General features: G+C 37.8%; 3 protein-coding genes across 3 annotated transcripts; 2 read left to right on the top strand and 1 right to left on the bottom strand.

Annotated features, from left to right (window-relative positions):
* LOC18776332 (putative 3,4-dihydroxy-2-butanone kinase) lies at positions 64 to 6,902 on the top strand. Its single transcript, XM_007211216.2, has 20 exons — positions 64 to 529; positions 797 to 870; positions 998 to 1,061; positions 1,167 to 1,279; positions 1,389 to 1,436; positions 1,729 to 1,800; positions 1,880 to 1,969; positions 2,215 to 2,388; positions 2,702 to 2,785; positions 3,142 to 3,197; positions 3,860 to 3,990; positions 4,064 to 4,156; positions 4,377 to 4,441; positions 4,845 to 4,988; positions 5,157 to 5,197; positions 5,611 to 5,694; positions 5,803 to 5,876; positions 5,950 to 6,062; positions 6,145 to 6,240; positions 6,357 to 6,902. The coding sequence occupies exons 1-20, from the start codon at positions 490 to 492 to the stop codon at positions 6,483 to 6,485; spliced, it is 1,785 nt and encodes a 594-aa protein (XP_007211278.2). The 5' UTR covers positions 64 to 489; the 3' UTR covers positions 6,486 to 6,902.
* LOC18778083 (calmodulin) lies at positions 7,468 to 9,690 on the top strand. Its single transcript, XM_007209676.2, has 4 exons — positions 7,468 to 7,723; positions 8,524 to 8,681; positions 9,149 to 9,229; positions 9,333 to 9,690. The coding sequence occupies exons 1-4, from the start codon at positions 7,648 to 7,650 to the stop codon at positions 9,465 to 9,467; spliced, it is 450 nt and encodes a 149-aa protein (XP_007209738.1). The 5' UTR covers positions 7,468 to 7,647; the 3' UTR covers positions 9,468 to 9,690.
* On the bottom strand, positions 11,894 to 13,024 carry LOC18777739 (zinc-finger homeodomain protein 11). The gene has a single exon (XM_007209544.2). It carries the CDS (start codon positions 12,775 to 12,777, stop codon positions 12,154 to 12,156), a length of 624 nt encoding a protein of 207 aa, XP_007209606.1. The 5' UTR covers positions 12,778 to 13,024; the 3' UTR covers positions 11,894 to 12,153.

Raw genomic sequence — 16,430 nt, forward strand, 5'->3', positions numbered from 1 at the left:
CTCCATGGCGTGAATTTGCAATCATGTAGGCTATATTTAATTAATAAATAAATTGTTTTTTTAAATGTAGGCAAAGCTAAGTTTTTTTATTTTTTTGCAACCGTGATCTGCCAATTACCGTCCTTGATCAGATAATTAGGGAAGGGGCAAAACAAAACAAAAAAAAAAAAAAACAAACAAACAAAAGCTGAGTGGTAGAAAGGGAATTTGTGAGAAAAAGGAAGGATAAAATGATAAAAACAGAGCAAGGAAATTTCTCGCTCAGACAAGCAACCATCAACTCGCACACCCACTCTTTTCTCAAGCAAAAGCTCCCTCTACCGCAGGTGAGAGAGACTTTTCACACACATATATATACAGACATACAGACGCAGAGCCCGACTCCACCAATACCATCTACTCTCTTTACCCCTCTCTCTCTCTCTCTCTCTCTCTCTCTCTCTCTCATGCAAACCACTGTTGGCTAGGGTTTAATTGCTTATCATCGCCATGGCTTTTCACGCCAAGAAGCTCATCAACGACCCCAATGGTACGCAATTCGCCTTCCTCACTCTTGCATTTTCTACTCCGATTATTTTTTTGCCCTTCCTTGTGATTATCCCTCAACTTCGTGTTTGATTTTTCGAGTATGTTGCCGAGTAAAATGAGAGGAAATGTGAAGATAATGAAATTTAGGGGTCACGATACTTCTGTGCACTTTAGGTGGGGGTCACTTGTAGTAACAAGAGAAATGAAGCATAACGTTTGCTTAATTTTCACTAAGAGACTTCTGAATTTTTTGTATCCATGGTTGCAGATGTGGTGACTGAGTTCATCGAGGGTCTTGTTGAAACTTATCCTGGGCTGCAGTACTTAGATGGTTTCCCTCAGGTATTTTTTCCTGTTGCTTTGTTCCTTTCTTTATTTTACCTCCGCCTTGTGTTTATCCCTCAATGCCATAGCCTTAAGTATGCAAATAACTAATATAATTGTGTCATTTCCTAAATGGGGATTACAGGTGAAGGTTGTGTTGCGAGCTGATGTCTCCGGTGGTACATATGACAAAGTTGCTGTTATATCAGGTTTGTTTGAGTCTCTGCAATTAAAATATTTTCAATGTAAGAATGAAAATGAAATTTTAAAGCGTGTATGACACAGAGGATTTTCTTAATAATTTGATCATACAGGTGGTGGAAGTGGGCATGAGCCTGCACACGCTGGATTTGTGGGGGAAGGGATGCTGACAGCAGCTATATGTGGGGATGTTTTTGCCTCACCACCAGTTGATTCAGTTCTAGCAGTATGGTCTCCTGCAATTTATTTCTTTTAATTGGAAGGAAACTACACCTTGTCGATTTATGTACGATTGTTACCTTAGGTGACTTTGATCTAATATGATTGAACTTTAGGGCATCCGAGCTGTAACTGGTCCTATGGGTTGCCTTCTGATTGTCAAGGTATAATTTCTACTTTGTGTTAAAATTTGCTTTGTGAGGGTATTCTATGTGTGGTTGGGATGTTAAATGACAGCAATGGCATGTGGTTGGAGCATTCTGAAAACCCATTATTGATAGAAATTGAAAACATTAAATAGTAATAGAAATTGGTGGAAAATTGCATCTTCATCTGTATAAAATTCTGGAATTTCTTCTCGGATTCATAAATATTTATGGTGACAAGCAGGGCCAAATTTGGAAATGCGGCTTTTGGTTTTCTTGATATATGTTGTTGCTTTTTGGTTGTTGACAGAATTATACTGGGGACTGTTTAAATTTTGGTTTAGCTGCAGAGCAAGCAAAATCAGAAGGTTATAAAGTAGAGGTATGCTTTATTTTGTGAATTCTTTCCTTTAGCAAGCACCAGAGGGTATAAACAAAGGGACTGCCCTTTAATGTTGCAGACTGTAATTGTTGGAGATGATTGTGCATTACCCCCGCCTCGAGGCATAGCTGGTCGAAGGGGTTTGGCCGGGACCATTCTTATTCATAAGGTTCTCTCTCTCTCAACTGTTTCCATTTGTAATGTGGTTTCTTTAAACTATTGTATTCAACCATTTCTTTGTGTTATCTGTCATTTCATGTATGCGTGAAAGCTCATTGTGAAGGATGTTAGAAATAGGGTGTTATGTTCCTGAAGGGTTGGAAACCTTTTCACCCATGTCTTCACATCCTAATTAAAACACTGGTTCGTAGTATCAATTGTTAATCTTCAAATTTGTGACCCCTTTGTGAACAGATTGCTGGAGCTGCTGCTGCTGCTGGCCTTTCGCTTGCCGATGTTGCCGCAGAAGCAAGTCGTGCATCTGAAATGGTTGGAACAATGGGTGTTGCATTATCTGTTTGCACATTGCCTGGTCGGGTTACACCGGACCGTGTGGGTCCAGGAAAGATGGAACTTGGTCTTGGAATCGTAAGTTATTCTCATCAAGTAACCTGGTCCATAAATCCAAAAGTTATGCGCTTGTTTTCTAATCATGTTAAAACATCAGTCTGTTTCTGGTTTGCATACCATAAACATTAGTCTGTTTCTGGTTTGCATACCATACATTGGAATTCATTATATTTGCTCAAATTCGTCAAGCCATATCCTGAATTGATTGTTTTTAACCCTATGGGATTTGTATCTGGCTATGATTTACCAGCATACTGTTCATACGGACTGGCACTTTTATTTACTTCTTAAATACTTTGTCAAGCTGACTAAAACTGGATTACTTTTACAGCATGGAGAACCTGGTGCTGCTGTAGCTGACCTTCAACCCGTGGATGTGATAGTTTCTCATGTTCTTAAGCAGATTTTGTCGCCAGTATACCCCCATACTTTTTAATCAATGCTTATGTCAAATATGTTTTCTTTACGTAATAAGAATGGACATTTAATATATAGTTCATGCCTCAAGTAAGTTAGAGTCCAGTTAAATGTGTGGTAAGAATATTGTCTTGTGAAGATAGTCAATCGATTCTTAGGTAGTTGAGTAGGATATACATAAGAAAAAGGGGAATGTATAGAATTGATTCAACACTTCATTCCAATTCTAGAGTGCGGTGAACAAAGCGCTTTCACAATGCATAGGATGAACTATTTTGTATCTACATTTTTTTTCCTACAACCCGCTGAATCGAGCTCTAAATTTCTAAAAGATCCAATTTATATTTTTTGCAGGAAACTAACTACGTTCCAATTACTCGAGGTAGTAGAGTTGTGCTTATGGTCAACGGGTACGTTGGGTTTTTTACTTTATGGATTATATGAGAATTTAATTATATGGGACTTAAAACATTACTGATGCAAGGTGCATCATAATTGATAGAACAAGAATCTGATGATCTGAGAGAAAATATGCTTACTCAGTTGAGTGGATTTAACTTTCCATTTTCTTCTTCCAGAGGTTTGCATGTCAATGGAAATGGAAAAAAAAAAAAAAAAAAAAAAAAAAACAATTTGGCATCTTGAGAGGAACTATCCCGAATTCAGATCAATATGTTCCTCTCTCTCTCTCTCTCTCAGTTACGATTTGTGTTTTATGGGAAACTATTCCCTTATAGATACAAGTAAAGATGACCGTTTTGTCTTTTTAACTCTAGATTCAGTGACATGATCCCTTACCATTATTCATATTGAAAGTTGAAAGAGGAAAAATGTTGTGTACAAACTGTCTTTCATGCTATATATTTGCTTAAGAGTTGTATATTTTTTTTTACCAAGTCAATTAAAGCTAGCATTGTAAATTTATGAGGAAAGGCAAATGTTGAAATTTCTTAACTTTCTTTCTTCCTTATCAACTTTCTTACTCTGTGTGTTATTTTCCAATTAAATTCCAATGTCAGTCCAGGCAGAACTCTTATTATGTTACTTTCGTTTTTCTTTTCTTTTATGGCAGGTTAGGTGCAACTCCTGTAATGGAACTGATGATTGCATCCGGTAAAGCAGTACCTAAGTTGCAGCTGGAACATGGATTGGCTGTTGATAGAGTATATACTGGGTCATTTATGACTTCTCTTGATATGGCAGGTTTGTTCTCTGACACATGCTGAGAGTGTTAGTTATATTAATAATATACACATTCTTGACACTGTTTCTTCAGGTTTTTCGATTTCTATCATGAAGGCTGATCAAGCTATTTTGCAACGTCTGGATGCTGCAACAAAGGCTCCACATTGGCCTGTTGGTGTTGATGGTATCTGATTATGGTGTTTGAATGTTTCTTATATTCATGTTTTACTTTGTAAATAGTATTTGCTTTCATGAATGTCTAGTGGCATTGGTGTCATGAATAAGTTATTTTTCTGTTGTATAAAAATACATACTACACTTCATTATTACCATATATACTTATTAAACATTAAAAATAAGTCAAAATTAGGTATGTTGAACTCAGTGGTTGTCCTTGCTTGCAGGCAATCACCCACCTGCAAAGATTCCTGTTCCATTGCCTCCATCTCGCTCAACAAAGAGTGATGAGGTATGTTCGTACCTTTGTTTGAACAAATAGGTATGTACAACCGTGTTCTTAGAACATGTCCTTGTCAGTCTACACTTCGACTTTTCTGTAAGTTGTCTGGTGGGTGAATAACTTTGTTTTCTGTTTTTACAAGTATGTATTGGTCGTTGACATTAGTGTTGGTGTCCAAAATTGTTGAACAGGTTATGGTAGGATAGTAGTTTCATAGCATAATTGGGTGTCTTTTTCAACAACAAAAAAAGGGCATAATTGGGTGCACTTGTTTGTGTTTTGCACTAAACTATTTCTAGTTTGAGTTGAGCTTCAAAACTATCCAGAATGTCCTCTTTGGAGAATCATGGATGCCCAATAGTTAATCATTGGATGTGTTTTTTGCCTCTACTAACTCTTTGCTTTCAATTAGTCATTAGGTCGGCCAGCACAACTGAATGCACAAGGCCAGATTCTTGAGGTGGCTATTGAAGCAGCTGCACATGCTGTGAAAAAACTTAGGGACAATTTGAATGAATGGGATAGCAAAGTAGGTGATGGTGACTGTGGGTCAACCGTAAGTCCCCACCTTGATCCTTTCTTTCATTTACTTCTTGATTCATGATATGTTGCATGCTAAATCTTGTGCCTGTCCTTGATCTTTTTTGTCTTCCAAATCAAAGAATTGTCACATGCTAAATCTTATGCTCTCTCTGACCAAAAAAAAAATTGCTTTTTGTTGCAGATGTATAGAGGTGCGGCAGCAGTTTTGGAAGACATGCAAAAGTAGGTTTGATTTTCAGTTTCCTTTTCTTTTTCTTTTTTTATTTTAATTTTTGGTTCCAGAGGGGGAGTGGTGGACAAATCTTGTCATGTTTTACTAGAAGAAGAATATGCACATGACTGACTTTTGATGTTGTCTTCATAATGCATTGTTGGAATAGCGTGCCTGTTATTAGAGAAAACATGATAGGGCAGTGTGGAAAGTAGCATGCCTGGGTTCAATCCTGTGTCATTTCCCTTATTTTCCTAGCCAAAAAAAAAAATAATGAAAATATAGTATTACAAATGCTGGTTTGTTGCTTTCAGGTTTCTGAACAGTTTTATTAGCAATATAGAGAATTAATTGTTCATACCCGGTGATTATCATTCCAAACTAATCTTTTATTCATGGTCGTGTCTGTATTGCCGTATTGCAGTTATCCCCTGAATGATGCAACCGAAACAGTGAATGAAATTGCATCATCTGTCAGAAGAGTTATGGGCGGCACAAGCGGGATCCTGTATTCAGCTTCCCCTGTTTCAATAAATTTTGACAGAAATTTTTTCAGTAATGTTTTTTAGCTGCATTTACCCAGACATGCTTCTTTACATCTATATTCTTGATACAGATATACCATATTTTGCAAGGCAGCCTATGCACAGTTGAAAGCAAGCACCCAAGGAGTTGTCACATCAAAAAATTGTGAGACAATTCCCCTCCTAATGGGATAATTTTTAGACTCTTTTCACCTTGACTTAACATTCTCTTGATTCAGGGGCTGAAGCGCTTGAAGCTTCCATTGCTGCTGTCAGTAAATATGGTGGGGCTAGTGCTGGTTACCGGACATTGTTAGATGCCCTTATTCCAGCATCAGCAGTTCTTCAGGAGGTCGTCGATAATTATCATTTTCTTCTTCTTCTTTTTTGCCGTGGCCTCATAATTTGGTACTTATATCTGTTTTGAAAAACAGAGGTTAAAGGCTGGTGATGATCCTGCGACTGCTTTTCTTCTCTCATCTGAAGCAGCACTGGCTGGAGCTGAGTCAACGAAGCACATGCAGGCACAGGTGGAATATAAGCTGATTCTCTTTTTTGTAAATTTTTCTTTAGAATCCCAATTACAGTTTGCTCGAGTGAAGCCATCCTCCTTGTAAATGGGAATCTGACGTCCTGTTCTATGTAGGCTGGCCGATCAAGTTATATATCTGGGGAGAAACTTGCCTCAGTCCCAGACCCAGGTGCAATGGCGGCCGCATCGTGGTACAGAGCAGCAGCCTTAGCTGTCAAGTACAAATACCAGACATCTTCATAGAGCAATGCGTTAGAGCTGTTGTTGCATTTCTGCCATTTTTAACTGCAGATACATACATGCATACATACAGGCAGCCAACTAATTTTTGTTCAAATTTTTGCACCACTAACAATTTGGGCTTTCCGCGTATGCTTTTTGTGCGTAATGCTGAGAGAGCGAGTTCCATCCGTATGATAATGATACCATGTCTGTCTTGATATCTGTTTAGAAATATGTAAATTTCAAATATTGATATTTGATAGCATTCAGAATCAGAATAATGTGCATCAATATCGATCTAAGCGCGCATGTGGTTGTAAGTTCAGTTGTAAGCAACCATCTGTTTCAAACGCTCAACTTTTTTTTATTTATAATGATTTCTCTTTAACTATGCTTACGCAAATTTATAAAGCAACCCGCTATTTGGCTTGGTTTGAAGTTGTATCCAACTTTATTTATTTTAGAGATAAAATTGTTATTGTCAGTCATATTATATATTTTCTTTTTGCATTAATTTTTCATCTCAACCCTTATGCTCGGTCAGACTTGATGTGTGTAGCTGCCTCAAGTACCAGTAAGGAAATATAACGTTTATAAATGATAGAGAATAAGGCACGTGTATCTATTTTATTTAATTAGCATTTGTAAAAAGAAAAGAAAAGAGAAAAATGGATGACAAAACAAAGGAATTAGCGTTAGTTAAATTTAAATTAATTAAGGCAATCGATAGCGTGTCAAAGAACGAAAGACGCGTCGCTTGAAATGACCTCATGATAGTATTTTACGTTTCGGTGAACTTTCACTGTAAGAGAAAAGGAGAAGCAGGCCCGACATGGACACCGAATTAGTGGGCCCCTGGATATCCGTGCAGGTACGTAATACAAGCGAAGCGACTCACACGGCAGGCTGGCTGGCTGCAGAGAACACAATGGTTGAATCTCAACCGTTAGATTAGATTCTAACAATTAGTATTGACCCCAAATTTTTTAAATAAATAAATAATAATAAAAAACCTAGTAGTAGTAACAAGGATCCAGTTATAATTGATTTATTCTAAAGAGACTTGAATCTAAATGGTTGTACTTATTGTTATTAGTATAGACAAAGGGCCAAAAGTTTGATTGATTTCATCGGTCAACTAAATCCAAACTCCACATTTCGCCAAAATCAGAACAGAGACCAAATGGCTGAGCAGCTAACCGAGGAGCAGATCGCCGAGTTCAAGGAAGCTTTTTGCCTCTTTGACAAAGATGGCGATGGTATTTCTACCCATTCTTATATTTCATGTCTAGATTTCTTGGGTTTATTTACTTCTGTTGGTTATGAATTATGATTTTGATACTGTCTTCTTCCTCTAGCAAAATCAAGTAAAGGATTGCTCTTTGTGACCATTATTTAGTTCTTCTTGCTTCTTTGTTTCCTTTAACGTTGATTTTTTAGGTTCATTAGGTCCCTAAAACATTTGAAGAATATTTACTGAACTGAAGAATAGGATATATATTATTTTTTTTAATCGGGAGAATAGGAGAGAAAATTTTAAATCAATATCCACTTGACTTGGTATTGGATTTCATTGCATATGCGATATCCATATGCATAAGAAATGCTCTATACAACTAAATTCCAAAGGATACGAAAATAAAATAAAAAGTAGTTAGATTAGAAGTTTTTGAATTACACAATCTCTGGACCTAAAATTCTTTTGTGGTTTTCTGTTTTTCATTGTAGAATATTCTTTATGGACTTTGCCCTCTTGTCTTGTAAAACCCACGAATGATTTCTAACCTCTTCTACTACTAGGCTACCAGTTCTACATTCATAGCATAAAACTGGGGTTGGTAATGCATAGGTTTAAGTTGTCAGCGTACAACATAGCCTTTTCATCCATTGGGCCACATTTCCTTGAGATGAGTTCTGGAAATGTTGATGTCTCTGTGTGATCAACTTATTATGGGTTCTGTCTTGTTCACTCTGCTGCTACTTCTGATTTTTCAGGCAGAAGACCACATAAGTTTTGCACAAAGAGACTTACTTATAATTCATGTTTGTTTGCACATAGGTTGCATCACTACCAAAGAGTTGGGGACTGTGATGAGATCTCTGGGACAAAATCCCACTGAGGCTGAATTGCAGGACATGATCAACGAAGTTGATGCTGACCAGAATGGCACAATTGATTTCTCTGAGTTTCTGAATTTGATGGCAAGGAAGATGAAGGTATCTACATTATGTATCCATTATAGTGTCATATTGCTTTTTACCCCCCAGAATTCTCAGGCTGGTAATCTATTGTGCTTCGTGCTTGGTTCAACTCAAATCTTTCATTTAAATGTAATTGCTCTGTTTTGGTTTGATCTTTACAGAAAACTAACTACAATGTTTGTTAGTGTCACTTATAATTATAACTAATGCATTATGGTAGCAACACTAAGATTTTTCAATCTTTGGGCAATCATCGGGGTAGTATCTCTCGAGTCTTGACTGTGCAGTTTGTAATAATAGGTATTGATAATTATAGAATTGAAGACACAGTATCGATATGTTTCCGTTGAACCTTTCCTTCCTTTGTTTATTGGGGCCTCTGCAAATTTTGTTGTACTTTTCTGCCCGTGGTCTGGATATGTGATTGGAATAGTTTAGATATGTATTTACACGCAAAGTTTGTTGAACTAAAACTTCCACAGGATACTGATTCTGAGGAGGAACTCAGAGAAGCTTTCAAGGTCTTTGATAAGGACCAGAATGGCTTTATTTCTGCTGCTGAGGTAAAGATTTTAATTAGCTATTTTTTGGATGATCTATTTAAGATTGGGCGTAGTGGAAACTTATACCGAAAACCATCCTTTTTGCATATTTGAAACCATGCAGCTTCGACATGTAATGGCAAATCTTGGGGAGAAACTGACTGATGAAGAAGTGGATGAAATGATTCGTGAAGCAGATGAAGATGGCGATGGGCAGGTGAACTATGAGGAGTTTGTGAGAATGATGCTTAACAAGTGAATGTAGCTTTTGGATTCTAAACAGGGTAGGGGTATTGATTAAACATGCGCGGTTTATTATAGAATTAGTAATTTGGACCATTGTTGACAAGGTAGAATTCTCTTTTATGTTGTTGGGTAGAATTTAGCTTTGCTGCTGAATTATAAAATGTTGTGCTTATCTATGTGGATTTCTCTTTTCTTTCGGGAATTTCTTAATATTTCTTTCTTATTCCCTCTCTGAATTCCTAGTATAATAAGCAGAAGTTTGCTGCTGTGCTGACACATTGCGTCAAAAGTTTGCTGTTCTGGGCTGAAACAATTATATGAATAAGAGATCAAAGAAGGCCCAATAGAAAGGCCGAATCAGAAAAGGTTACTCGGCCAAAATCTGCAAAGCTTCAGACAAATGGCGTGTAAAATGCCCACGCATAACAGAGCATAAGGCCTAAAACATATAAAGCTTGGGCCGTCTTCTTCCTAGTGTTAGTATAGGCCTAAAAATAATATGCAAACGCAGCAAACACCACCTCATATTTTACTCACTTTTCTATGGCTCTTAAGTGAGGCCCTATCTCTTAATTGTTGGATCAAATTGGTTAATCTGATTCAACGATTAAGAAATAGGACCTCACTTAAGGGTTATGTATAAGACCCTCTCTATAGAATGACTCCTTTCTTTTGAGTGTAACGAAACTTGTCTCCTGAGCCAGAGGCCCATTCTAGAATTGAACCGAGGGAGAAAGGGATGTCATCGAGGGCGAACCATCCGTGCCTCTGTTTCGAGGGAGAAAGAGATGTCATGTGGCCAATTGCCTTGTTGATATGCATTCCAAATCTGGAGAAAGAGATGTCATGTGGCCAATTGCCTTGTTGATATGCATTCCAAATCTGGAGACATCGATGCTGCTACTAGAGTTGTGTTCGACTACATGCAACAAAGGAATGCTGTTTCTTGGACTTCACTAATGACAGGTTACGGAATGCACGGTTATCAGAGACGAAGTCAGAGAATTATAGTTCATATACATTGCTTTCAAGCCTATATGCCAATGCCAGGCGCGCGTTGGAAAATGTGGCTAGAATCAGATCGCTAATGAAACATATATACGGGCATCAAGAAGAGGCTCGGTTGCAGTTGGGTGCAAGGAAAGAAAGGAAATGCAGCCTTCTTTGTGGGTGATAGGACTCATCCAGAGTCTCAAGAAATTTATGAGACCCTTGCTGACTTGTTTAAACGGATCAAAGACATTTCGCACTTCACGATGTCGATTATGAAGAGAAAGGAGACCTTCTTTTCGAGCATAGTGAGAAGTTGGCTCTGGCCTATGCAATCCTAACTACTCCACCAGGTGCACCTATATCCGGATCACCAACAACTTACGTGTCTGTGGAGATTGCCACGGTGCGATTACCTACATATATACATCCAAGATTGTTGAGCACGAAATCATATTGAGAGACTTAAGTCGCTTTCATCATTTGAAGAACGGATCCTGCTCCTGGGGAGGCTATTGGTGACAAACAAGTTAATTATGCGCTAGTTGTGAGATATATATATAAAAGGTTTTATGGGATGGTGAAGAACACAAGTGCTACATTTATAAAAGCAATGGAAAACTGATGTCTTGATCATCTCAAAGCTGCTTTTTTTGTGACTATATGGATAGGATATAGGTAGATGAAGAAAGTAAATCATAGAAAATTGCGTATGATCCAATGCTTCTCCTCAAGCAATAGCAATAGATTGAAGGAATTAATTAAGCATAATGACTCCTTTTTATGGACTATGAAAAATGCAATTCGTCACTAGCGGACAGATAATATTGCAAGGGTGGACAGACAAGCCATGCCAGCAAGGATGAATTTGATTTGGACTAGACATGAGGTTGGATAATGCATGTCTTCACGATTGGTAACAACTATAGCGAGGGAGAGGTGAGAGAGGTAAGGTATGTTTGTCGGCAAACATTTTCTTGTGTCTCCACTCTCCGCGTACATACAAAACAAAAAAATGGAAATGATTACACTAAAATGGATTCTCTCTCATGTCATGCATCAAAGTTAATTAACAAAAAAATTGAACCGATATTCTGATTTGAGATGTCGCGTGGTTATTTGTATTTTCTTTATGATTCTGATAACTGATTTTTGAAAAGGGGTATGAATCATGAAAGAGTTGAAGAGATGTTTAATTTGATAGGACAAGATATTCATGTAACTTTTTCTAAAGCCTTGAAGCTAGCTAAAGGGGGAGAGGCGGGCCACGCAGAACCAGAATATATATATATATATATATCTCTCTCTCTCTCTCAGGAAGGAGGTCTTGTCAGTTTTCATTAAAATTAAAAATAAAAATAACTCATCATCAGTATTTCCACCGGATAATTAGGAAATGATTAACAAAATGGAAACTATCTCATCAGTAATTACTATAGACCTGTGAGATGATTAATTTCAAGTTGATATAGAAGAACCAATTAACATGCAGCATATATACAGAACTACAAAGAAAAAAAGGAAGGCAATGATTAATTATATATAGCTTAATTAGTTTATGAGGAAAAGCAAAAAATGAAGACCATAGAAAACAGTTAATTAATTAGTCTATCTGATATAATGAGTAGTAGTAGACCCATAGAAAAGGCCTAGGCATAGCCAAGAGAAACAGAGACAGAGACAGAGAGACAGAGAGAAAGCTTGTAGTACTACTGGGTAGTGAGAGAAGAGGCATTGCCAGTAGATGCAGAAGTAGAAGATGAGGAAAGGTTCTTGTGGTTATGCATCCACACCTTGAATACCTGTCTGCTTACCCCTATACTCCTGCAGAACCTCTCAATCTCATCTTCTAGATCCTTCCTCTGCAGCTTCCACCCCAGCTTCTCTGCAAACGCCAGCATCTTCTCCTTCTGTTCCGCCGTGAACTTTGTCCTGAACCGCTTCTTCCCGCTCATCCTGTCTCCACTGTCCGGGGACCCACCACCGCCAGCATTGTAATCCATGAGTTGATCTTGTGTTGCTATAGTGTTGTCGCTCGGATCTCGGCCTCGGCTGCTGCTGCTCATGATCACACGATTATGATGATGATGATGATGACCTGATGATCTGCCGCTGCCTCCTGCAGCTTGTGATGACGTGGCTGCATAGGTGACTCTGCGGTGGAAGTTTCGGTGGCATCCGCAGGCGGCGCATTGTAGGCCACCTGGGGATGCGTCGTCGAGTGTGAACTCTCCGCAGCCGTCTGTGGCGTAGCTGCCAAGGCTCGCTGCATGGTTCCTCAAGCACTCTCTGTATACTTCATTTGTGTTCTGATCATGATGATCTTCTTCCATCTCCCTCTTTTCTTCTTTTTCTCTCTCTTTTTCTCTCTCTAATTTCTCTCTCTGTCTTTGAGATTACAATTGCAGTGTATAAAAATGCGCAGAGAGGTTTTCAAAGTGGTACTGTTTGGTTCGATTATTTACACTAGTGCCCATGTTAGCTAGCCGTAATTGTGAACAACTATACTTTTGTACCTTCCTATATATGGATATCTATCTAAATGAAAAAATGAAAAAAATGAACCAGGTGAGGTGACCCATGATCTTTATGTATGGGGGACTTTGCGGTGGCATTTGGACACAACTCAACCACGTGTATACATATATTACTGAAAGAGTAGCCGTATTAAGGATGAGAAAATGAGACGTGCCATGGCATATTCGTAAATCTAGGAAAAGCAAGGGTGATAAAAAGGATATTGGGTTCATGAACGCTAGAAGCTTAATAAAATAAAAGGGAAGTCAAGGTCGTCCAATAAAACTTACTTATAACAGAAGTTTTATTATTCTTGGTGAATAACATAATAAGACGTGAAAAAATTATTCGTTGTGTCATTACGTTATTGATTAACAAAAAATATTACACCTGTTGTACGAGAGTTTTTCTCCAAAATCGTAGGGAGGAGGGGGTATGGGCGAGGGATGGATATTCACTCATGGTTGTATCTTGTAGTTTGGAGGAAGATGAATGGGCAAAAGTGTCCTAGTAGCAAGCAATATTACAAAATAATTACAATAGCGATGGAGTGAATGCTTCAGTTTCAGAGGGGAGAGGAGACTTTAGGCCGTAGCGGGCCCTGTCGCGAAGCTGGAGTGGTATGGGTTTAATCCAATAATTCACGTTGGGAAAGTAAAGTAGGCTTATAACAAAAGACTAGTATTTTGTAGTTTAGCATTAATTGGTAAAGGCAATCTATGTCACTTCGCACGTACGACAACATTGCAATCAGTATCTGTATAAACTTCTATCTAATTATTATGTTATATTAACCACATCAAAATTACATGCACAAATAAATATTCTATTCACTCACTGCAGGGCATCCTGTCCTCCAGTACACCCACAAGCAAATGATCACGCAGAAGCTAGGCCATGCCCATCCGTTAATTCTCTAGTCCATATGCAGCCAAGCAAACCATGCCTAAACCCATCAATTCTTGCTGTCACACAAGGAATAATCTGTCAGGCACTAGTACATAATATATGTGCTAGGCTAATAACTCCATCTCGATAGCTATACACGCGTTAAAATTTAAGCATCCAATTCAAAACTAATAGACAATAAATAAAGATGCGCAAAATCTTTTAAATTTTTCGGCCCATGCTTTAAGATATGGTAGGGGATTTAATGACCCTTGTGATCATATAGAGCATTGACTTTGAGGGGTAAGATATATATAAAAATGATAATGGTGTGAGCAGGATAATAGCAAATAGGAAAGTGGAATGGTGTGAGTGAGTTGAGCTTATATAATGTAACATAAAGATTATTCATGATGTGTGATGTGAAGTTGGGTGGCAACGGTTTCCTGTTCACGGTTCACTCTTGTTGATCAGTATTAGACAGAGTCTTCATTTGTATTGTGTGGTGTAGGGAAATAACCATTATAATAATTGTCTTTCGCTTATGGCTCTTGGCTTTTTTGGCTTTTTGGCTTTTTGGCTTTTGCTGGTAGCACCGCCTTGTTTCCTTTTATCCACACCACTCACTCAGTGTGAAGTCACTGTTGCAGCACTGTACAAGCTGGCATATATGGCTACACCACTGCCTGGGGCTAGCTTAAGGCTGCAATTCCTGCCATGCATGATGCTTAATGGCCATCGTTTGACTCCATATTTACTTAAAAAACCTATATACATACTATGGTATTTATTATATCCGACGAAATGAGAATGACTGCCATCAGAATCAGAAAGAGAACATTTCTGACTTTCATCCTCGTCGGTCCTCCTCAGCTCGCACATAATGTGGTAATAAAATAAACGTTACAAGTTCATGAACCCGACAAACATTTAATTAATTAATTGACCTGAGATTAAAAATGAATAATCATTGAAGTAGTTGTGTGATCATTGATCAGTGGAGCTCTAAGGTATTTAAACATGTGCTTTAGACATTTTAACTAGATTAATATATACATCTAAACTGTTTTGGTTTGGTGAAAACATTATTTTAAAATGCTAGCTACATCTCTTCCTTCTTCTTTTCTGGGCATGACGTGACGTTGAAGTATTACTTAAAGCAACCAACTTATGCAGGAAGCAGCAAAGCTTGTAAATTGTAATAATATTAATTAAAGAGAATAATCTGCAATTGGTGAATGTTACATTGCACTTGATCTATATATGAGATATGCATGTAATCTGTCGACAAAGATTAAACTGGTTTTATCTTCACCCATTCCTAGCTAATATCTGCTTAATTAATTATGATGCAAGCAAGGCATACACGCACGATATGGAGAGTAGATACAGATAACTTGAGCAAGAATCACGGATGCATACTTACAAGTTTCATTCACCATTAATTACCCCTTGAACTTGGGACATCAAGACTTTTCAACTTGGATGCTGGATGCTTGCTTGAGGTTCAGCGATGGGCTTCATTTCCCCATAAGGCAGTGCAGTGGGCACTATTGTAGCTATTCGCGGCTTATTTTGAAATTGGGCTTTCATAAATCACCAACTATTTAGGGGCTTTTAGTAAAGAAAACAAGCCCCAAAAAAATAACAACTGCTGCTTACTTTCTACTATCCAAATAATGGTATTAAGAAAAGGATTTTTAATATTTAAAGAAGAAAAATAATTGATAATGCTTCAACATTAATGAATGATGTGAATCAGAAAAGAAAACAAAAAAAAGTGGGAATAATGGCACTGCGTGAGCAACACAAAATGGGAGCAAAGAGCAACTGCGCCTTTTAGTTTTGGGTTTTTAGTTTTAATGGTTCTTAAATTTAGACTCGATTCGTATTTTGGTCTCTTAATTTTCAAAATCCTTTTTTTGGTCCTTTTAACTTCACTTTCATTAGGACAAAATGGTCATGACGTCAATATTTTTTATCTTTTCTATTAAATGCAAGGGTAAAATGATATTTTTGTATTATTTTTAATTTGTGCACCCATTTTTTAACCTTCTCTCTCCGCATCCATCCCTCTCCTTCATTCATGTTTCTCAGTTCGTAAAAATTATGCAACTCCGTTATTCTCTCTCTTCAGTCACTCCTTCATCATCTATTGATTTCTCCCACTTTTTTCCCTAATATATTTAAATTAAAGATGAAAAAGTAATAATGGAATGGCTCAATATGGAGAGAAAGTGACGCAGGAAAGTTTTGTCCCCCAAACCGCACTCTTCAACAGAACTCGAACCCAACACAGTCTCTCTCAGACACACTATTTCTAAATTTTCCAAAATTCCCCAATACATAATAAATTTTGAAGAAAAAAAACGAAACAGATTCCTCATATCTGGATATGAGAGAGAGTGATGCCGGAGAAAATTTCTCCCCCAAACTGTACACTGTTCCTCCATAGAATCCAAGCCAACCCAAATCTTTCTCGAACTCCACCATTTCCAAAAGCATAGAGATAGTGTGTGGGTGATGATGAGTGATTGAAGAGGAAAAGAGGAATATGGGGTGTGTGGGTGATGATGGAGGG

The sequence above is a fragment of the Prunus persica genome, chromosome G5, assembly GCF_000346465.2.
Source record: "Prunus persica cultivar Lovell chromosome G5, Prunus_persica_NCBIv2, whole genome shotgun sequence".
NCBI lineage: Eukaryota > Viridiplantae > Streptophyta > Magnoliopsida > Rosales > Rosaceae > Prunus > Prunus persica.